The sequence below is a fragment of the Fundulus heteroclitus genome, chromosome 16, assembly GCF_011125445.2.
Source record: "Fundulus heteroclitus isolate FHET01 chromosome 16, MU-UCD_Fhet_4.1, whole genome shotgun sequence".
In the NCBI taxonomy this organism is placed as follows: Eukaryota; Metazoa; Chordata; class Actinopteri; order Cyprinodontiformes; family Fundulidae; genus Fundulus; species Fundulus heteroclitus.
Window position 1 is genome coordinate 4,942,631 of NC_046376.1, and position 24,428 is coordinate 4,967,058.

General features: G+C 39.2%; 1 protein-coding gene and 1 non-coding gene across 2 annotated transcripts in view; both read right to left on the reverse strand.

Moving 5' to 3' along the window:
• LOC105924446 (transmembrane protease serine 9-like) overlaps nucleotides 1-24,428 on the reverse strand; it is a 156,393-nt gene that overhangs the window by 107,027 nt on the left and 24,938 nt on the right. Inside the window, exon 2 of the mRNA XM_036148751.1 lies at nucleotides 2,034-2,093. Coding sequence (XP_036004644.1) covers nucleotides 2,034-2,093 — 60 coding nt within the window. The remainder of the gene's footprint in view (nucleotides 1-2,033; nucleotides 2,094-24,428) is intronic.
• On the reverse strand, nucleotides 14,811-22,437 carry LOC105923518. The gene is made up of 3 exons (XR_004933054.1): nucleotides 22,378-22,437; nucleotides 14,991-15,011; nucleotides 14,811-14,868 (listed from the first exon to the last, which is right to left on the reverse strand). It is a non-coding gene; the product is annotated as an uncharacterized LOC105923518 (transcript).

Genomic DNA, 24,428 nt, shown 5'->3' on the forward strand with positions numbered 1-24,428 from the left:
GCACCTCATGAGGTGGAGGCTGCTGCATGATGACTGACAGCCGCTCTGACCGCAGCTCTGCGTTTTTGTTACAGAAAAGCGTGTCATGCTAAATTAGCCGAGCTAGAGCGTTACTCTTTCAGTTTTAAATAAAACATAACAGTGAATCATGAGGAGATCCCTGGTTAGTCGCTGCGTTTATCAGCTAAATAACTGGAAGCGAGGGAATAAACGCTGACAGGCGACATGGCCACAGGTGGAAATAATTAATTAATTAGCTGCAGGAGCAGCGGCAGACACACTTACCAGGGGAAGTTGTTGTCAGCTGTTCTATTCACTGAACTTTCTGACCTGCTGGTTCACATAAATCCAAAGAAAATCTTTGACCATCGCTACTTTCATTCATAGTATCTGTGGTCAGTTTGAGATGTTCTTCCAAAAGTTAAAATGATTAAACACCGATAAAGCTCAGATGGGAGACCTCCGCGTTGCAAAGACCCGCCCTACTCTCTTTCTGATTGGCTAATGTCCTGGCTCTGCCAGATTTTATTGGTTGAGCGGAGATTCTGTTTAAAATCTTGAATAAAAAGTCTACACGGAACGTTTTGCGCTCATTTTCCAAATGACGGAAATCTGTCGCAGCGACGGAGAACATTAAACCCCTGATAATATTACTCATTCAGATCAGAGGGGGGAGGAATGTATCCCCCCCATGGATAAAACATGAATGACCAGAGGGGGGGACGTCACAACCAGGGGGGGGGGAAATCCCCCCCAGCAAATCGCACCCTGCTGCCACCACACCACACACACACAACAAAAAAAGTCAACTTAACTGTATACTTCATGCCCTGGAAATCTCTGTATTTCATACTGGATATTTTCATCCCATCTATTATATTTATTGCACTAGTTGATCTTTTCTTAATAAGAGAACAGCAAGCACTGCAGCCACAAAATGGGGGGGTATCCATGTATTTTAGCGTGTTTTTTCCCTGCCATTCGCTATATGCACGCGCGAAAGCAATAACAAAAAAAACAAAAAACAAAAAAAAACGTGTGTTAATGTCAAATAAACATGTAAGCATATCGAGTTAAGTTTTTTTTAGTTTTTTTTTGGAATGTTGGCGAGGCGGTAGCGTGAGTTTGGCGAGTCTCGCCAAGATAGCGCTGCGGGAAACACTGGTAATTAGACCGAATATCCATCCCGCACTACCGACACTGACTGTGACTAAAGTCCCTTAAATGAGGGACTTTAACTGTGACCACAGCCGAGCTACCGTAGCTCAGCTGCGGAGTCTCTCTGAAGGCTGAACGTCTGACCCAGCGACCCACCCCTCTCCAGCTGTGATTGGCCAGCATGTTGCCTTCAGTCGTTGATTTGATTGGTTAAATTGTATGATTGACACATCAAATATAGTACTAATTGAAAGATGGTCACTCCGAGGTTAAAAAACAAACAAATCCACCTTCTGTTCCATCGGGCACGCTGATGCCTCTGGGTTTTTTTGTAACGAGTAACTAAACCAAACATTGAAAATGTATCTGAGTAAAAGTTTGCAATTAGTAAAGTAAAAGTAAAATTTTATACTCAAGAAAAGTATAAAGTACTTCAAAATATACTTAAGTACAGTAGTGAAGTATTTGTACTTCGTTACTATACAACACTGCGCCCATCACTCTTGAAAAGGGTAAATCTGGACTCATCAGACCAACTATTGTCCTAATATCAGCTGTTTGGGCTGATATTCACCAGAAAATACCAGACCAAGAGTTATTTAATAAACATTACATTTAAAAACATTTAATAACTTAAAAGCATGCTTAATGGCAAACCAATAATTATGGTTTTTCTTTATATGAAGAATAAACAACAAGCACTCACGTTTAGGTGTACAGGAAACGTCAAGGTCACTGTCAGTCCCGTTAGACATGAAGCTAATGAAGCCCGGCTGGTTGGTGTTGATCACGCCGTTGATCCAGCTCTCATACTGGGAGACTCTGGTGTAGACTCCTGGGTAATCTGGCTTAGCACATCCTATTCCTAAACTTACGATTCCTGCTTGAATCCAGCGGTCACCCTGCTTGCTCACCATTGGACCTCCTGAATCCCCCTTAAAGACCAGAAACACTTAATTTAGATGAGTTGAGAACTAATGTCTGCAGACAATAACAATCTGAGGTAAGCAGATGATCACCTGACAGGAATCTTTGCCTCCCTCTTGTAACCTGGCACATATCATGTTGTCAGTAATGCTGCTCTCCCCATAGCTACACTTGCACTCTCTGTTCCCCACAACTGGCACCTCCACCTCCATCAGATTTTGAGGAGATGAAAGTGGAACTGAGGAGACAATGTTACATTTGATATATAAACACATTTAATACACCTATAATTTCTCTTCATTTCTCTGTATTTTGTTGGTTTAAAACCCACCTCCACTTCCAATGGTGCCCCAGCCAGTGATCCAGGTGTCAACCCCGCTGTAGAAGGTGCTGTCTGAGGCGGCTAGGCAGACTGGTGAGATGTAACTGGTGAAATTCACTGGTTTAGAAAGCTTCAGGAGAGCAATGTCATTGTTGGAAGTTCCTGGATTGTAGTCAGGGTGAATAACGATCTGTGCTGCTTTCCGAACGACTTCATTTGGGTTGGATCCCTCTTGACTCTGACGACCCAGATATACAGTCACAAGTGATGGGATCTCAGCGTACCTGTTAGAAAAATGTAAATGTAATCATTTTATTTTTATTAAGTTACAGGCATTAGGTCTGTTTCAAGTGTGAACACATTAGGGCTCTCCATGATCTCTTATGAATCAACATCCATCTCCAGCCTAAGGCCAGGTTCTGAACCCATCTTTTATGTTTTCAGGTGATTTGTTTTCTCCATCACAGGTACTTTTCATTATTTTTCTTTGCTGCTAAAATGGAGCGACTTTAAGGCTTTAATTTCTTTAAAATTAACACATGCTTTGCCAGTAACAACTTTGAGCATAGATGGCACCTTCTAAATTTACACTGCCTGGCCAAAACAAAAAAGTTGCCATCTGGATTTAATTAAGCAAGTAGGTAAGAGCCTCCCATTGGATAATTACTGCATGGGTGATTATGTTTCAGCTGACAGCAAGTTATTTAAGCCCAACTGGTGCAATGAGTTGCTTCATATTTCTTAAACAAACATATTGAACGACACATCTCGCGGTCGGGGAAAAGATGTCAGTCTGTTTCAGAAGGGTCGCATCATTGGCATTCATCAAGCAGAGAAAACATCTAAGGAGATTGCAGAAACGACTAAATTTGGGTTAAGAACTGTCCAACGTATTATTAAAAACTGGAAGGATAGTTGGGATCAATCGTCTTTGAGGAAAAGATGTGGGCGTAGTATAATTCTAAATGATCGTGATCGGTGATCACTTAAATGTTTGGTGAAATCAAAGTGAAGAAAAACAGCATAAGAACTCTGCACTGTGTTTAATGGTGAAAGTAAGAGCATTTCCACACGCACAATGCGAAGAGAACTCAAGGGATTGGGGCTGAACAGCTGTGTAGCCTTAAGAAAACCACTAATCAGTGAAGCTTACTGGGAAAAATAGAGGTCATCTCGCTAGGGAACACAAAGATTGGACTCTGGAGCAATGGAAGAAGATCAAATAGTTCAGATTTATCCTGTTCCAGAGTGATGGGAACATCAGGGTAAGAAGAGAGGCAGGTGAAGTGATTTACCCATCATGCCTAGCGCCTGCTGTACCAGCCTGTGGGGGCAGTGCTATGATGTGGGGTTGCTGTAGCTGGTCAGGTCTGGTTCAGCAACAGTATGAGCTCAAAGAATGAGGTCAGCTGACTACTGAATATACTGAATTACCAGGTTATTCCATCAGTGGATTTTTTGTCTTCCCTGATGGCATGGGCATATTCGCAGGTGACAATGCCAGGATTTATTGGTAGCTGTGTTCTGATACCGATACTGGTATCGTGCTAGATACCACTCTATACCAGGCAGTGGCGCTATACACCAAGAGGTTGTTTGCTGACTCCCTGAAAGATAAAGAAGGTAAGAAGATAGCGAAAGCTCTTACCAAATGTATCGCCCTTGATGGTCAGTCGTTTTCAGTGGTCAATAATATTGTTTAGTTATTTCATTCATCCATCAATCCATTTTCTAACACGTCTATCCCTTGTGGGGTTGCAAGTAGTGCTGGTGCGCCTATCTCCAGCTGTCAATGGGCGAGAGGGGGGGGGGTACACCCTTTACAGGTCTGTTTAGTTATTTGTGATCTATAAATACTAATTTATTATATAGTCAGTATCGGTACTTGGAATCGGCAAGTATCTAAACTGAAGTACTCGTACTTGTAAGGGACACCCCTATTCATTGGGCTTGAATTGTGAAAAAGTGGTTCAAGAAGCATGAGATATAATTTTCACACATGGATTGGCCACCACAGAGTCCAGACCTTAACCCCATTCAGAATCTTTGAGATATGCTGGAGAAGGCTTTGCACAACAGGCAAACTCTACCGTCATCGATTCAAGATCTTGGAGAAAACTTTAAGCTAGGGTCACCGACTTTTCCATAAGTTTCCCCAAGTCCCTGTTTGAACAACTCTGCATGCGCAAGAGCATTTTATCTTGCTCTTCCTCTCCTCAGGGGGATAACTTGTTAAAAATGTCCCAAATTTACTCTGGTCTTATTTCTTTCTACTGAAGCCATCCTCCTCTTCTCATAAACATGAACATGGTTCGCTTCTTGCAACTATCAGCCATGTTCAAAGTCTACAGTGAGACCTGCAGAGCCACAATGAACAGCTAACAACTATGCTAACATACCAGCTAAGCTAACCGGATACATAAACACTAGAAGTGCCCATAAACAGCTAGCAAGCTGAAACTAGGAAGGAATGAGAACGCACACTGGCGTTACATGAGCACATCAGAATGATTGACATGTGGGACAACCAATAGATAATGCGATTAACCCAGAACATGAGGGACAGAGGGGGGTGAGAGCAGGAACAAAACTTTGACATATCCCTGCCCTTCAGACCAAAACAAAGAGATTTGTTGGAGTTTTTACAAGGTGGAAGCCCCCACAGAGAACAATTTGTTTAAGCTCCTGTTGGTGAATACATCATGTAATTACTACTTTCAGGATGCAAGGACAATTTTACCCCGTATAACAGAAAGTGTTTCTGAACAGGATTACCAACTGTAGCTTTAAGGCAACACTGTGTGGAAATAAATCTTGTGATATTGCAAAACCGCATCTAAAAAATACTACAGTGAATGTGTGAAAGTCAAAGGCTGTCCAACTACTGGCGACCTTTTAATTTGGTGGCAACTTTTTTTTCACCCGGTAGTGTAGTTTTAGTTTTAATTGATGCTTTATGGCATCCACTGTGTTTGATTAAATGTTAATTAGAGGTATTTTGTCCAGACACAAAAGTCTTAGCTTTATGCTGGGTGAGAATGAGCTATATAATGAAGCAGATCAGCTATCTCTACTTTTGTTGCTTACCAATTGACGCAGTGAGCAGTAGTCAGCACCCACTGGTCGTTGATCAAAGATCCTCCACAGAAGTGGCCAAAGATGTGCAGACTGACCTGCCAGGGCCAGCTGCCTGGTGGAGCTTCCTCTCCTCCAACAATCCTGGTGTTGAGTGCTGGCTGACCACATACTGAAAAGAATTGAGATTAAACTGGATTATCAAATCAGTTAAACCGATTTGAAGTTAGGATGTCAAGTTGGCTTTCTTCAGTTTATTCAATAATGCAAAAAATGTGTGTATGGATTTAATTGAATTTAACTCTGTAAAGTCCCTTGAGATGACGTGTTGTGAAATGTTATTTAAATAGAATTTAATTTAATTCAAAGCAGCTTGTGTGTTACCATCATATTGTTTTCTATAAGATATAGTGTGTAGTCAGGGTCCGAAATTAACACTCGCCAGTCGCCAAATGCGAGTAAATTTCCCGTTTGGCGAGTGAATTTCAGAGGGCTAGCTGCCACATGGCGAGTAAATGTTTGTACCAAATAAAATAAAAATAACATAAAAATAACGAAACCCATATGATCCGTTCACAGCTCTGTCCATCCAGAGCTCAGTCTAGACCCGCCTTCTGCGGTGCTGGTTCAATTCAATTCAATTCAATTCAATTTTATTTATATAGCGCCAAATCATGAAACATGTCATCTCAAGGCACTTTACAAAGTCAAGTTCAATCATATTATACAGATTGGGTCAGATTATACAGATTGGTCAAAAATTTCCTATATAAGGAAACCAGTTGATTGCATCAAAGTCCCGACAAGCAGCATTCACTCCTGGGGAAGCGTAGAGCCACAGGAAGAGTCATCTGCATTGTACATGGCTTTGCTGCAATCCCTCATACTGAGCAAGCATGAAGCGACAGTGGGAAGAAAAACCACCCATTAACGGGAAAAAAAACCTCCGGCAGAACCGGGCTCAGTATGAACGGTCATCTGCCTCGACCGACTGGGGTTACAGAAGACAGAACAGAGACACAACAAGAGAAACAAAAAAGCACAGAAGCACACATTGATCTAGTAATCTGTTCTACATTAGATGGTAGTAGCAGGTGAGCCGTCTTCTCTGGATGATGTCACAGTTAACAGAACGCCAGACCAGGTGTACCTACTATGAAGAGAAAAGAGAGAGAACAGAAAGTTAAAGCAGAAATGACAACACATAATGCATAATTGAAGAACAGTAGAACTCAATATAGTGAGAAAATTAGATCCTGATATACTCCAGTAACCTAAGCCTATAGCAGTAAAACTATAAAGGTAGCTGAGAGTAACATGAGTCACTAGTTATAATTTTTGTCAAAAAGAAAAGTTTTAAGCCTAGTCTTAAAAGTAGACAGGGTGTCTGCCTCACGGACCAAAACTGGGAGTTGGTTCCACAGGAGAGGAGCCTGATAGCTAAAGGATCTGCCTCCCATTCTACTTTTAGAGACTCTAGGAACCACCAGCAGACCTGCAGTCTGAGAGCGAAGTGCTCTGTTAGGAACATACGGGGTAATCAGAGCTCTGATATATGATGGAGCTTGATTATTAAGGGCTTTATACGTTAGAAGAAGAATTTTAAATTCTATTCTTGATTTAACAGGAAGCCAATGAAGGGAAGCTAAAATTGGAGAAATATGATCCCTCTTGTTGATTTTCATCAGAACTCTTGCTGCAGCATTTTGGATCAGCTGAAGGCTTTGAACTGCATTTTGTGGACTTCCTGATAGTAAAGAATTACAATAGTCCAGCCTTGAAGTAACAAATGCATGGACCAGTTTTTCAGCATCACTCCTGGACAGAATGTTTCTAATTTTGGCGATATTCCGGAGGTGAAAAAAGGAAACTGTGGAAACCTGTTTAATATGTGATTTAAATGACATGTCTTGGTCAAAAATAACACCAAGATTTTTTACTTTATTACCAGAGGCCAGGTTAATGCCACCCAGATTAAGTGATTGGTTAAGAAGTTTATTTTTTGAGGACTCTGGCCCAAAGATTAAAACTTCGGTCTTGTCAGAATTTAGATGCAGGAAATTTAAAGTCATCCAGCTTTTGATGTCATCAAGACATGACTGCAGTCGAAGTAATTGATTGGATTCATCAGGATTTATGGATAAATATAGCTGAGTATCATCAGCATAACAGTGGAAATTAATCCCATGCTGTCTGATAATTTTGCCTATCGGAAGCATATATATAGTAAAGAGAATTGGTCCAAGGACTGAACCCTGTGGTACTCCACAGGTGACCCTAGAGTTTGAGGAAGATTTATTATTAACATGAACAAATTGGAATCTGTCTGACAGATAAGATTTAAACCAGCCTAATGCTTTCCCCTTAATCCCTACAGTATGTTCAAGTCTTTGTAGGAGAATATTGTGATCAACTGTATCAAACGCAGCACTGAGATCTAACAGGACAAGTATAGACACAAGTCCATTATCTGAGGCCATGAGAATATCATTAGTGACCTTCACCAGAGCTGTTTCAGTGCTATGATGAGCTCTGAAGCCTGACTGAAACTCCTCAAGTAGGTCATTACTTTGTAAATGTTCACAAAGTTGATTAGCAACTACTTTCTCAAGAATTTTAGATAAGAAAAGAAGATTAGATATAGGTCTGTAATTTACTAACTCATCTTGATCAAGAGAAGGTTTCTTAAGTAAAGGTTTAATAACAGCTACTTTCAAAACCTGTGGTACATATCCATTTACTAAGGATAGATTAATCATGTCTAAAATAGTGCCACTGATCAAAGGGAATATGTCCTTAAACAACTTGGTTGGGATTGGGTCTAACATACAGGTAGAAGGTTTAGATGAAGCTAAAATTTTAGATAGCTCAGAAAGCTCTACTGCTTCTAAACAGTTCAAACACTGCGCAGATTCTAAAGATTCCTCCAATGCTGCCTCACTTACTGAGGACGAGGTAATCATGTTTGGGAGGGTGCCAATTATTTTATTTTTAATGGCATCAATTTTATTTATGAAGAATCCCATAAAATCATTACTACTAAGAGCTAAGGGAATGGATGGATCAACAGAGCTGTGGCTCTGGGTAAGTTTGGCAACTGTACTAAAGAGAAATCTAGGATTATTTTTATTCTCTTCAATTAATGATGAAAAATATGCTACTCTAACTCTGCGGAGGGTCTTGTTATACAAGACCCTCCGCAGCTTCTTTCAGCTTCTTCAGCTTCTTTCACATTCAGAACCAGTCATGGCTGCACGCTGGATCAGAAAACAGATCTGCTAACCAGATACAGTCTAAAACGGCAATTAGTCTGTTTATAAGTTTCGTTCTTATTTATTCTGGGTTTTTTTTAACTACCTGCGCTGCGGTTCTGTGCTTCACCGCTCTTACTGCGCCTCCCCCGCCCCCTCTCGGAGCAAGGTGCTTTTATCAGCGGCCAGCCTTCAAAACGTGAATCGCTACGTTTAATGTCCTTCCACTCGTACCAAAATGTCCCAATTAAAGTCAGAGTCGGTAACTGTTTTTCATGCTATTTTGTTTTTAACGACACAGAACCAGCGGTGCTTCGGTGGACGTGGTGCCTTGCGCTTGAATTCAGGTGCGCAAAATTACGTTACATGTAACCTGTAACATCGGGGGCGCAGCGCACGAGGGTAAAATCCAGCAGCGAGATCAGCGTAAAGACGCAGCGTGAACCCTGAGTGCTTTAAGTGTTGCAGCTGAGGGGAAAATTTTGAACCATACACAGGGGCGGTTCTGAACAGGGGCCAACAGGGGCCTATGCCCATGTAGAACTGTTCCTGGCCCCTGTTATGGCCCCTGTACTAAAAACATGATGTTACATTTCTTAGGATGATAAAATGCTGACAAAGATAACGTGACTGACTGGTCATTTGGATCAGTTGTATTTTTTTTGTTTATGTTTTTACCCAATAATAAAATAACAAAATAATAAAAAAAATATAAAAAAATAACAATTAAAATTAAGCTGTTTCACGTTAAGATCCCGCTGTATTGAGAAAAGATCAGGGGTCTGCAACCTGCAGTTCCAGAGCCACAATTGGCTCTTTGGCTTACTTAATATTTTAAACAATGAAATGTTGACCTGTTAAGTTCCCCCCCCCCAATCTTTTGTTCTGTGCCCCTGTGAAAAATACCGGCCCCACCCTGACCCCCCCTGCTAAATTTGGCCTAGAACCCCCACTGACCGTACAGGCTTGATGAAACTCTGCCTCATTCACAAATAAGACCAACATGGATAGAATAATGATAATCTGTAGTGTTTTTTAATCGCCTGGATGTGAATCTGATAATTCATATTGTGTCTTTTATAATCAACTACAATATTTTCTTTTTTTTAAGTCAGGAAACAAAGGTTTCTCTTCCAGGGTCCAGTCAGCCACGCCCCCAACCACACCCCCCATAATTAACATAATCTCACTCTTAATTTTTATAAAAGTTGAGGTCTGGTCAGGATTAATATATCGGCCAGTAAAAAATATGCCTGGCCGGTGGATTTTTACATCTACCGGCCAACTTGGCCGGTGAAAAACAAAGTTAATTTCGGACACTGTGTGTAGTACCTTCAGATATGTTTACTGTTATCGGGTCAAAGGTGGGTGTTGTACAGTTAACATTGAGGTCACTTTCGGTTTTGTTGGATGTAAAGTGGATGAAGCCCGGCTGGTTTCTGGTGATGTGACTGTTGATCCAGTTGTTGTACTGGGACACTCTTGTATAGACTGCTGGGAAAAATGGCTTGGCACAGCCTATCCCAATATTCCCAATTCCAGCCTGAATCCATCGATCCCCCTGCTTGCTCACTAAGGGACCTCCATGATCTCCCTTTAAGAGCAGAAACATTTTGTTTAAAGCTGGTAAGGAGGGGGAATAAGTGCAGAAAGTCAAATATGATCCAATGACTTAAGACTTACAGAACACGGTCCCTTCCCTACTTCACGAAACCCAGCACATATCACGTTGCCAGAAATTACGTCGCCAAGTATTTCACTGTAATCACATCTGCATTGGCCGCTGCCCACAATCTGTGCCTCCAGTTCGAAAAGATTGCCTGGCGAAGGAAGGGGACCTAAAGAATTGGGAAATTCAGTTTGTTAACAAACAAGTAACTTTTTTAACTAAGCAAACTAAATAATTACGTTAATTTATCAGGAGACTGACAGTATTTTATTGACTGATGTTACCAAATTTTGTGATGGTTTTATCTACAGCAATGAGTTCAGCACAGTTTATTGCATTTTCTGATCATATGTGGGAGTTCTCTTCAACTCACCATAAAATCCAGTGTATCCCCAGCCTGTAACCCAGGATTTCACTCCACTGTAGAAGGTGCTGTTTGAGGCCGCCAGGCAGACCGGGGAGATGTAACTGGTGAAATTCACTGGTATGAACAGCTTCAGAAGGGCGATGTCATTGTCAGTACTAAAATAGAAGTCAGGGTGATAAATGATCCTTGAGACCGTCCGAATGACTTCATTTGGGTTGGAGCCCTCCTGACTCTGCCGTCCCAGGTACACCTTGAGACCAGCTGGGTTGCTACCAATCCTGTTGAATAAGAAAATTAAGATATTTTAACCTTGAAATTAAAGATTTATTGAAACACCAGTTTAAAAAGTTTGTAAGCGTAGTTATTGAAGATTACAGAACATTAAATCTTAGTTGTATATAAATATTTTAGATACTAATATACTAATGTTAATCAGTCATTTTAATTTAGATCTCTGAATTCTTCTACTTTGCTGTTTAAATGATGAGATCTGTATGAGTTCATGAACTGATCAGCTATGCAGTTTTCTCTAGTTTTGTTGCTTACCAATTGACGCATTGAGCAGCAGTCAGCACCCACTGGTCGTTGATCAAAGATCCTCCACAGAAGTGGCCAAAGATGTGTAGACTGACCTGCCAGGGCCAGCTGCCTGGTGGAGCTTCCTCTCCTCCAACAATCCTGGTATTGAGTGATGGTTGACCACATACTGAAAACAATGAAATAGGGATGATAGGAAACATCAGTTTTAGGTAGAGTAGTCCATATGGAGATGGCAGCGGAATATAATCAAAAAATGTAAATCCGGAAAGCGACAAACTGTGTCAGCGACCTGAGGACAAGAATTGGGCTATGCTGCAAGGCTGCTGAGGACCCACCTATTGCTTTAATTTCAAATTTTATGTATACTTTGCTCAATCCATTGATAGTAAGACCTATGATGAGGTGGATTGTGGGGACAATTTACAAATGGATGACTTTGAGCAGTACCCATTAGAAAGGAGAGATGCTACTATTTAATTTTGTTTAATATGTTTTTGTTTTCTTTTCTTCCTTTTTCAGATTTTGATGCCTTAATCTGCAACATTGTGAATACCATGGCTGATTTTCTAATTCAGGCTGGTTGCTCAGGTGGCCGACTGGTGGACCCCTGAGGGGGAGGGGTACATGTAATTTATTTTGCCTTGCATGAATACCTAAATGCCACCAGCACAGAGATTTTTCAACTACATATGAATTGGAAGACTGGCCATGGGAAAACAATGAACATTTTGTATATGTTTGTGTGTTTACGGTCATTTTGTTCTGCATTTACTGATAGTGTAATTGTGACCCTATAAAAGGATGACAGTTACCCCTGGAACTTCATCACTCCACCGTTTCCTTATTCAATAACTCTAGGAAGTCACTTATTGTTTAGAATTCCAACAACACCAAATACATTTATATATCAGCATTAACTGTTTTATTTTTGCAAAATTCTTTCATGAGAGGTACTGACCTTCAGATATGTTTATTGTCGAGGTGACAACGGGCGATTCACAGGAAGAGTTGTGGACATCTTCTGTCCCGTTTGACACATAGGCGAGAAAGCCCGGCTGGGTTCCGTTGATTTGGCTTTTGATCCAGTTCTCAAACTGGGACACTTTTGCATAGACTGTTGGGAGGTTTGGCTCAGAACAACCAGCAGCAAAACTCACAATTCCAGTCTGAATCCATCGATCCCCCTGCTTGCTCACTAGTGGGCCTCCAGAATCTCCCTTTAAGAGCAGAAACATTTTGTTTAAAGCAGGTGAGGAAAAAAACAAAACAAGTGCATAATGCAATATATGACCAAAATAGTTAAACATACCTGACAGGTTCCCTTCCCTCCTTCCCGAAACCCAGCACATATCATGTTGTCAGTAATCACGTCTTCATTTATTGCACGATAATCACATTTGCATTGGCTGCTTCCCACAACCTGCACTTCCACTTCTGAAAGGTTTCCTGGTGAAGGAAGAGGCTCTAAAAAAGGAAGATTTCAGCCAGTTACCAAAAACAACAAACTACATCCTGGCAAACTACATGTCTATTTTTGTGACAGTAGGACAAAAAACATTTTTCCTCAACGCCTTAACAACAGGTTAGTGTGTCTATAGCATCTAAAGGCCCAGTTCCATTGGTTCATTTTGATGGTGTACTGCAGAGCTCCGCTTACTTCAGAATGTTTCAGGTGCAGTTTACTTTTTCAGTGCCAACCCGGGTTGCTCCGGCTCTGCTGAGGAGTAAGGTCAACCTAAGCTGACTCAAGGAGAGTTTTTAAGTGAACCCACCTCTTTTCTCACAGATTTAATTACAGTGTCAAAAGTTACTAACAGGTTGTGGGCCAGGGCAAAAGCCACCCCCAGGAAGTGTTTCCCTCTTCCTGGGCTGTTGAATCCCAGAATGGGTGAGGATACACTGAGTAGGGAGGAGTTAAGCCAGGCGACCCAAAACGAGTAGGTTCGATGAACTGCACCCTAATAGTTGGGCTTTGGAGGTTTTTTATTTCATTCACTGTGTGAGGTGATAAACCTGGGTCCTTGTTTTGCTGTTGTGATGTGTGCTACTTGGTGGTTGACCCATTAATATTTCATTTTTTTTTCAGAATAATGGAATATTCTGATAAAACAGAATATGCTTCACTTATGTGATTTATAGCATATCTACACAGAGTTTTTCAGCTCCATCTTTTGCTTTACTGCAATTAAATGAGATTCAATTGATTTTCAACTCACCCTCAAATCCAATGTTGCCCCAGCCAGTGACCCAGGAGTCAAGCCCGCTGTGAAAGGTGCTGTTGAAGGCTGCCAGGCAGATAGGTGAGATATAGCTAGTGAACTTCACTGGTTCAGACATCTTGAGGAGGGCGATGTCGTTGTTGAAAATTGGTGAGTTGTAGTCTGGATGAACAATGATCTGTGATACTGTCCGGGAGACTTCGTTTGGGTTAGATCCCCTCTGAACCTCACGGCCCAGATACACTGTCAGATAAGCAGAGCTATAGATCCTGTTTGATTAGACAGACAAAAGTAACATGTAATAACTTAAAACAACCTAAAACAATGTGTTTCTGAATTCTGTAAGAGAAGGCATGTACTTTGAATCCGCGTTGTTGAGACCCGCAGGACATTAAATCTGATTTCTTAATTTCATGCTTAAAGTAAGTAGAATTGTTTCTCTGCGAGGAAAACCCATAATCTCTAACCTGCAGCTCTAGACTCCGAAGTGGCTCCTTAGAGCTTCCATAAAGACAATAACTTTGTTTGTCAAATGACAACCAATGTTACCACCACCACCGTCCCTTTTCTACATTGCAATGGGATGGTGCTTGTGTCTAGTGGTCATTACCCCAGCTGTCCAAATGAGAGGTGGAGTTCACCATGGACAATTTCATCACCGGGCAGCATAGAGACACACACAAACAAACAACCATGACACACACTCTCTCAACTAAGGCCAATTAAAGAGACCATTTAACCGGCCAGTCATGTTTGTGGACTGAGGAAGGAAGCTGGAGTACCTGGAGAGAAGCAACTCATCCACATGGAGAACATACAGAGATACCCCGGGCTGGGATTTGAAAACAAGATCTTTTTGCTGCATGGTAAGAGTAATACATTTTTAAATGTATTTCTCTTTCCATTCATTTGGAAATTGTCTTTTTAATCTACATAATTTAATCCCAAGAGAAAAAAAATATGTTACTTAAACCTAAAAAGAAATGATGGTTCTTTAAAAATTGCAACTTTCTTACAGAAGATTTTTGTCAAACATAATAAATTCTCTTTTTTCACAATCTAGGTTACAGCTTTGGTTATAAAGGGCACTTCTTACATATCAGCTCCTTCTTCACCACCTTTTTCACTCATCAGTCATCTGGCTCTAAAGTGAGGCATCTTTTCTTATCTTGTTGCTTACCCTTTGACGCAGTGAGCAGCAGTCAGGACCCACTGGTCGGTAATCAGAGATCCTCCACAGATGTGGTTATAGTCGTGCAGACTGACCTGCCAGGGCCAGCTGCCTGGTGGAGCGTCCTCTCCTCCAACAATCCTGGTGTTGAGTGATGGCTGACCACATTCTGAGACAAAAAACAGATAAACCTCTGGATTATCTGACTTCTCTATAAACTTCAATCAAAGCAAATAAGAGTAAGAGCAGGAAGACTGGTTTCATTTATAAAATTGCATAGATTTGACTTACCTGACAGCTGTGAGTCACTCTCTGAAAAATGAAAGAGAACTATGTGTGAACAAATGTTTCTAAATGTTTCAATCTATCCTTCTACAATTTTTCAAACCAAACAATAGACGAGCATACAATAAAAATATCCTTCTTGGCAGGAGTTTTCCCCCAGTCTCTAAAGACAACAATTGTCAAACCACTGTTGAAAAAGAACAATTTAGACAAACTACTTCTGCAGAACTACAGGCCCATCTCAAACCTCTCCTTTATCAGTAAGATTCAATTCAGTTCAATTCAATTTTATTTATATAGCACCAATTCATGAAACATGTCATCTCAAGGCACTTTACAAAGTCAAATTTAATTAGATTTAACAGATTGGATCATATTATACAGATTTGTCAAAAATGTCCTATATAAGGTAACCCAGTTTATTGCATCAAAGTCCCGACAAGCAGCATTCACTCCTGGAGAAGCGTAGAGCCACAGGGAGAGTCGTCTGCATTGTCCATGGCTTTGCAGCAATCCCTCATTTTATGAAATGAAAAAGCTGTGTTTTAATACTTAAGTACCTTTTTAACAATGACCAGCCGATTTGACATTTCCAATCATGTTTCAGTGCTCACCATAGTACAGAGAACGCCCTGGCCAAGGTGTTTAATGACATCCATATAAATGCAGACTGTGGAAGAACCACAGTGCTGATACTATTGGACCTCAGTGCAGCATTTGATACTGTTGATCACTCCATTCTGTTAGAGCATCTGGACAATTTGGGTTTGCCTTTCTGGTACAACACACAACTGGTTTAAATCCTATTTAAAGACAGGGACATTTTAGTGTCAGTAGGTAACTTTATATCAGAGGCGGCACATTTCACATGTGGGGTTCCCCAAGGGCCCATTCTTTTATTCTGTTTTTATTTTCAGGAATTTTCATCATGTAAAGCACTTTGCATTGTCCTTGTATTTAAATGTGCTATACAAATAAATTTGCCTTGACTTGCTTTCATTGTCCTGCCATTGAGGAAATTCAGGTACCAGCAGCAAAGTAAAAGGCTAATGGTTTCATGGTGATAATGCTACCATAGCAGTTGTTGTTGCACAACATTAGTTCTCATTCACAAAATGCTGTAATTTGGTACAGTTCTAATCAACTATTAATTGATTACGAATTGCTACCTCTACAATTAATCAATTTTGACTGACTTTTTTTCTTTTGTTTTCTATTTTTTATGTCTTATTTACAGTGATGGAAATAACGGCGTTGAAATAAAGGACGTTACTAACACCGTTATGTTTTTCAGTAACGAGTAAACTAACTAATTACTTTGACTGTCACTATAACGCCGTTATCATTGCCGACACCCTGTTACTGCACATTACTGAAGTCGCACAATTAACTTTTTTTTTTCCCACTTCATGATAGGACTCGTGCGCATGTTGTCATAGGAGAAGGGAGAATGAGATAACCTCTCAGTAGTGATGGGTCCGGCAACATCGATGCGTCGGCGCATGCGTTGAGCTCGTAGAGCAAAACCTGTGTCGATGCGCGTATCGCTATGGGAAAGTCACGTGAGCGATACAGGAACTGTTTCGAACTGACTGACGCACCAAACTGTTTTTGTTCCCTCTAAACTGCGAGCGTTTGCATTTGCACACAGAATCTGGATTCAGCGCGTACAGCAAAGCTATGCTGCACAGTAAATACAATCCAATCTAAACTTTAAACAAAATAATAATAAACCAAGTTTTTTTTAACCATTTTGTAACTCTGGTGTGATGGTGTACCACGGCCTGCTCACTGAGTGCCAGGTGCTGATCGGAGCGCACCACTGATTGATGGGTTCGGCAGGCGCCTTTATGGTTGGGCAGGTTGGGCTGTGCGTCTTTGTTCTGAGTGTGGTTTCAGAAAAAAACGGCTGATCTACACCAAGCAGAAAGCTGCTACTCTGAGCAGTTCTTCCTCCCTTTGTCATACTCAGCATGTCCGATTTCAGAACAGATGATATTAGTCAGGTAACTAAACACAGCGCCCGATCAACCATTGAAAAGCATAAGCATGAAAAAAAGCCCGATCACTGGAATGCAAATAATGTGATTCACCATGGCAACGACAGGAAATAAGTTTGGAAGTGCTCATGTCCTGCGAGTAGGAATAGAAATCTTTAAAGAAGGCATATGGATAATATTAAACCATAAGAAACAATGCCATTGCTGCTGAAAACCTCAAGAGAGAATTGTTGAAAAAGTCAATGCATGCGCAATATGAAAGTTATGTGATGGAGAATTAAAGCTGTTTTCACCACACTTCACTGTTCAACACAAAAGGGGGAGTATGTGTGCGTGTGGGGGTGGGGGGTGCATTGAAAGGACATGGCAGCAAAATCCAGTCCACAAGCATCCTCATTCACAACATGTTTACTTAGAGGTTATTACGTTATGATACAAGTTAACATTATTTATTGACTGTATCTAAAAAAAAATCTAAATAAATTTTAAATTCAAATGGAAATATAAAATACAATGCAACATACAATGACTTAAATTGTAAATATTGTGTATACCAGGTCATCAAATCAGTGTCAGTTAACTCTGTCAACTAGGTTGCCTGTGGGGATTTTTAAGGTCCAGCAGGTGTCAGTATTCAGTGACACAGTGTCGACACAGTATCAATACAGTTTGGCAATGTGTCGAAACGCTTCATGACGGAAGAGAAACGAAAAAGTAACGCTATAGTTACTTTTACTGGTAACTAGTTACTTTTATAGTTGAGTAACTCAGTTACTTTTTGGGAGAAGTAACTAGAAACTATAACTAATTACTTTTTCAAAGTAATGTTCCCAACACTGCTTATTTAGAAGCGAGTAGTGTTTCTAGTCGTGTCATTAACTGAATAATTATTGTAACAGGGAATTATCAGTCTAATAAATAACAACTAATTCAGTCATAGTTGTTTGTGGTCATTTTTACTCAGCTATCTAATGGTCTTTAAGAGTTACCGAATGACCTCCTTGTAAATTTATCTCTTAATATACTGAGACATTTCGATTGGCTAACCATCATTCAAATATTGAAGACTGTGCATTAGGAAATTATTGTGACATAAGATATTGGTCAGTCTTTCCTGTCTTCTAAGGATAACCCAGAGAAGCTGGCGGCTCAGGGACCCAATTTGTGTGCTGGACTCAGAGACTCACTGACACGGTGTTTGTGTCTGGGGGCCCTGTGTCAGCGACCTGAGGACAGGAACTGTGCTACACTACGATGCTGCTGAGAACCCACCTAATGCTATAATTTCAAGTTTTATCTCTACTTTGCTTAATCCATTGATAATATGACCTATGATGAGGTGGATTGTGGGGACAGTTTACAAATCAATGACTTTGGGCGGTAGCCATCAGAGAGGAGAGATGCCCCGTGACTGAAAAGGACTCGTTTGGCAGAAACCTGTTCCTGTCACATGACTGATTGGTTATTTTATCCAGTAAATGGAATGTGGTGACAAACCACATTACCGCTAATTACATAATGTATTTTTCAGACTTATTGGACAGATTTAGCACAGGCGGTCGATATTATGACCCATTATAACATATAGTACTAACACCTACAACGTACTATTATTAGTGGATATGTTTACATTAATGCTATTACTATATAATTTTGATCATTACAGGCTCATAGACCTTGATCATAATCATTTGAAATTTTATTATAGCTATCCTCTAAATTTGAATGATATATTATAAATTATAATTCTCAATTATCATAATCAAACAGGTATAATTGAATAACAGTGATGTTGTATTATGTTGTAATAAATTATAGGGCTTACTTGGTTTGCAATATTTTGCGTCTAGTCAGTCAGTGGAGGTAAATCCAGCTGATTAGAGAAGTATTGCACCGTAAGTCTGACGTTACGGCTCCCACCTCGACTAAACTCTGTAAGAGGGATGGCAAGAGGAGCTGACAGGCATAGTCAACTTTTCCAGGTTTCATCACTGATGTTTACTCGTTTCAATTTAAATTTTGTTGTATGTTTAATTTTTTTGTGTAGCACTTTGAGAAAGTTAAAGTGTACTTTAAATAATACCCATTATTGTCATCAATATTCAAGTTACTTCAAGCATCCATCTTCTATACCTGCTTATCTGTTTAGGGTGCCGGGGTGGAGGGGGGACTCCCAAAGTGTCAGTGTCACACTAATTTAACAATTTTTTTCCATGTAATATCCATTGCAGACTCAGTCTTTGAATATTTCTGTTCAGGTTTTTTTTTTTTTTTTTTTTTTAGCATTTTCAATAATTTTCAATTCAATCATATTTTACAGATATATGATTTACAGATCATATTTTACAGATTGGGACAGTCGTCTGCATTGAACATGGCTTTGCAGCAATCCCTCATTTTGAGCAAGCATGAAGTGATTTGAAAATGTTTGAAAGCACCAAGTAATGTTTTGCACATCTATTTATTGACGTTTTCTGAAAGCGTGTTTCTGAACAAGTAAGAAACCAGATATGCTTCCTGTCTACCATGTTGATGTTTTTACTGCACAGCAGCTGCTAATGAAGTTATGAAAAATATTAAATGTCTTAGTTATTATTTTTTGCTTATTTTCTGTAACAAAAAAAAATCAACATCACATCAAAGTTCTGTCATTAATGAAAGGCACACAACATATGTTTTTTGTTATTTTATATTTATATTGGTATATATTCAAAAATATTATTTTCCGTTCATTTATCATTTGTGGCACTACCCGTCACTCTCAAATTTCGGTTCCTGCAATTTATTCCCCTCAAAATGATTACTTGTTGCAAATTTAATAATTTTTAGCAGTAAAGATTGCAAAAAACAGTGGCACTCCTTTCTTTTTTGGTGTTGCAGTTATGACACAGAGGTGCAAGTCAATGACATAACGCGTACTGTCCCAATCTTCCTGTTTTGGACGCTTGTGCACAACCTGTGCACTCAAACCCTTAAATGCACTTCCACCAGGTACGCATGTAACACAGTAGAGAAGAGTATTATATATTTTAGATAAATGGGCCAATAGGTGACCTGTCCAGGGTGTACTCTGCCTCTCGCCCAGTGAACGCTGGAAATAGGCACCAGCAACCCCCGTGACCCCATGAGGGAATAAGCGGTTTGGAAAATGGATGGATGGATGGATGGGCCAATAGGTTCGGCTGTCGGAGCACAATGGGGGTGTTTAAATGACAACAAAGGCAGTTGGATGAATTTAAACAATGACTGGCTTTAGTGACATAAACCATAAAATTGACGGTTGTACAAGACACACAATTATGAAAATAAATTCCACACAGTAAAATACATAAAATAATAGGAATACTTGGCCAAGTTCTAATTCTCTGTGCTATGCTATTTTGGATGCACCCTGGTAATCTGAATTCTAAATTGTAATAGATCACAGATTGTTCAAATTCAGTTCCAATTCAGGATTGACTCAATTTCATTCACATGAGGAGAATGTCCTACACAGCAGTTTGTTATAACGTGCAAAATAAAACTTGTTCAAATAAAATAGTGTCCGAAGTTCCAGAATGAAGCAAAAGTAAAAAAAAAAAAGTCAGTCAGTAGTCTTGTGCATATCCAGCTGTGCGTGAAGATGTGAGTGATACAGGCCTACCACACCGCAGGGTCCAGCAGGACTCCAAATGGAAAAGAAAGAATTCAGTTCTTTCTCTAAGCCCAGGTGGGAAGGCTCGCCATCAGTCACAGGAGGAATCCACCTCAGGAACAATCATGCATAACAAAAAAACCTGACCGATCTCAATGCAAAACGTTTGGGACAACAATATGATGGTTCTCAGTCCGGACAGGTGGGGCACTTCGGCTCAGCTATTTCCAGCTTAGAACTTGGATGATAAACAATAATTCTAATTGCAAAGAGTTTGTTTCAACTCCGTATCCAGAACAATAACCGTCTTAACACAGACTCTCACGCCTCACAGCTCAGCACTCTCATCCTGGTTTCCGATCTCTCCAGTGCACACAACATTGCTGCAGACACGGATAAAAACCTCTAAAAGTGGTTAAAAGTCCCAACTATTAAAGCAGTACTAAGTAGTTTTGGACTGGCCCTCCCTCGCAAAGCAGAGAAACAGAGAAATGTTTTACATTTATACCTCTTGCTTGTAGGCAATCATTTTGCTGCCCAAATAAGCGACTACAAGGTAAAAAAAATAAAATAAAAATAAGCCCAATAAACCGTAACCTGCTGCTCACGAAAGACACTTCAGAAAAAAAGAACAAGCCAGTCATTGCTTACAATAAGCAGACTTGGTAACACTTATTAATGGCCTTACAATGGGCTGCCGTAAAGCTGTTGGTCTTACTGCGAGAATGAGAACAGAGCTGTGAGACTGTCACCAGGTCAACGCATAAAGAAGCTGCATGTGTAGTTTTTTGGTCAGAAAGTGGGTAGAGATGACAGACCTCTCAATTGTCTCATAAAGTCTTTGATAAACATCACAGGAACTCAGACGAGGGTACTTTAATGTAGTGCTGCTTTAGCTTGGGACAAATAGTAGAACCAGTAAAAAACACAAAAAATTATGAAGTTTTGCAACTTGAAACTGAAGAAATGTTTTTGTTTTTTGCATCAAAGGAAAAAACTAAAACGGAGGTTATAGATCCAATAATACTAGGAATGCCTACAAAGACAGCTTGAGAAAATCCTCCCACATAAGCTCTTTGTGAGAAAAATACTTAAATACTTATTTGGGTCAGTTGACCTCCTCGCCAGTTTGTAGTCAGAAGAAATACTCCAAACTGATGGACAGGTTAACTTTATTGCACATTTTTGATAATGTCCTTCAATTGAGGGTCTAATCCCAGGTTGGATCAGTTGATTCTTTGGATATATGACTGATTATGACCCCCTGATCAAATGAAAAAACACTCAAAACACACAAAAATCATCTCCTTACATGAGACTATGAGTAGATTGCAATACACTATTTTAGATTATTGGTAAAGTGGTGAAGTACAAACATACAGTTGGTGTGAAACGTCCCCTTGCGGACGGCTCCTTTTCAGGCTATGAAACAACCAAAACTGCGAAAGGACAAAATTGCAAAAAAATGCTTCGATTTTACTTAAAATACCCGCGTAAGTAAAATAGCTGCTCCCTTGTTAATTAAAAAAAAAACATGCAACAGATAAAAAGTGTTTTTGAAGCAGCTTTCTGAACAGCAGGTTCAGGTTCAGTGTAGCATATGAAGGAGGAAAAAAACTATTCATACATTCAGGATAAAATTCTTTAAAGAAAAAAAAAATCCAAAATAATTCAGAAGTTAAACCAACTTTGAAACACTCCAGCAGAAGATTGTAGAAGACAGCTTCAGTTAGTCGTTCTTGTCTCCAGGGATTCTTACCTTTTATCAGCAGAGTCAGCACAACCGGCACCCAGATCAGCTTGTTGAACGCCATCGCTGCTGGTTACCTTCAGTTGAGCTGCTCTGGTTTAAATACCCATCATTCAGCTTTTTATTTACACCCACAGAGTGACCTGCTCAGCGACATTCCAGCAACTCACCTCATGTACTGTACATGCGGGTTGATGCATCCTGTGTGTAGGTTTAATTAGAATGAATTTGTAGAGAAAATACCCTCTATTAAAAGGAATGATGAATATTAATTCTATGATTAAAAAAAATACATCAAGTTTTTATTTATTACTAGTTCTAAAATTGGGGGATATTTCCAGTAATATGCAGAAAAACAAGATAAGCAATCAGGAAGCATCAATGCTGCTCAGAGGGGAACAGATGATGAATAACATGAAAGTTATGCAGGAGCTTTGCCAACATATGGGTTGTTGTTTATATTTAAAACCTTGATCCTAAATTATTTTATTTAAAGAAATGTATTCTTTGATTAATAATGTTCATTTACTTATAAACCAATCAAATTACGTTTCAGTCAAATTCAGTCAACTTCAAATCTCAGTAGGTACTCTCCTATTTAATCACATTATAATTCAGCAGGTCATAAATGTCAGTTAGTAAAATCAACTACAAAATAATAACCTATAATTACATTATAATTAAATATAATTATAATGTATGTAATGTAATATGTTATATTCCAGCAGTTCATAAAATGTCAGTAAAATAAATGAAACTTTATTTATCAATCCTTTTTATGTATTTATATTTCAAAAGTTAATGACAGAAATAAGTGTATAAACAATCAACAATTACTCAAAAAATACCAACCTATATAAATAATAATTAGACAACTGGAATAAAGTGTAACACTAAGTTGTAAATGAAACTGAATAAAACTGAACTAAATGCATTTTCAGACATTTTACAACTAGAAAGTACTCTAGACATGGGAAAATAGATATAAAACATGAAACTGCATTTAAATTATAAGATTTAAAATGGAGGTAAAACCTGCATTGATAAGGTAATTGCAACAATAAAGGCATTAAGGTAATATTAAAAATGCAAGACACAAAGATGGACTAACTTCACATTTCATCAACAAAATAATAAAAAAGGATTAAAGAAGAATATGTTATTATTTTTTAAAACAACAACCTGTTCAAAATATGAAAGCCATAATAAATCAAAAACAGTTTTTATTGATCTGATGTAATCCTAAATGTAGTATTCTTAGCTTTACTGGGAAATCCTTATAGTTAAAAGAAATAAAGGCTTGAAAACATCCATCTGTGTGTAAATAATCTATATAATGTGTTTCACTCAGAAAACCACTGAGTTACTGAAATAAACAAACTTTTCAACAGTGTTGTAACTAATTTAATATAATTATAAATAAATGTAATTCTCAAAGCACTTTTAAAAAAGTGAAAAAAGTATATTTGTTGTGGTCTCATGTTTAATATAATTGTTCCTTTAAATTGTATGTGTTCTAAATGTTTAAGTATTTTTTCAATGTTTCTTTTTTTGGACGTGATTTCATAAAGTGTTGTCATTGAGGGACTTTTTAGGACGCTGATTAGTTAGCAGCAATTCTGTTATTTGCATGGCTGTTTTATTTTTATCCGTAGGCTACCCCGTACAATGCCTTAGATCATTTTTATGCCCACTTCCCCTTTCTCACTGTCGTCTTTTTTAACTAAAGCAGAACATCTGATGCATAACATGTTGAAGCATCAAAAGAGTAGATATGTGGGATAACAAGTGCAATCTGGTTCCTAGTCTTCAGGTTGCTTGACTGTTTGTGTTGTTTTTTATCTTTGAAAACTTTGAGCCGTTCCGGTAAGAAACACGTTGCTGGTAAAAACTGCACAAACTGGAAAACGAAAGGAATGTTTTCAGATGAAAGTTAAAGAAGGTGAACGTGACAAACACACTCATCTGTGTGGGAATAAATACACAGATGTGTAGTCCAAATCACATAGAAAACAATCAATGAAAAAGAAAAAAGAAAGAAAAAGTAGCATAAAGATGCA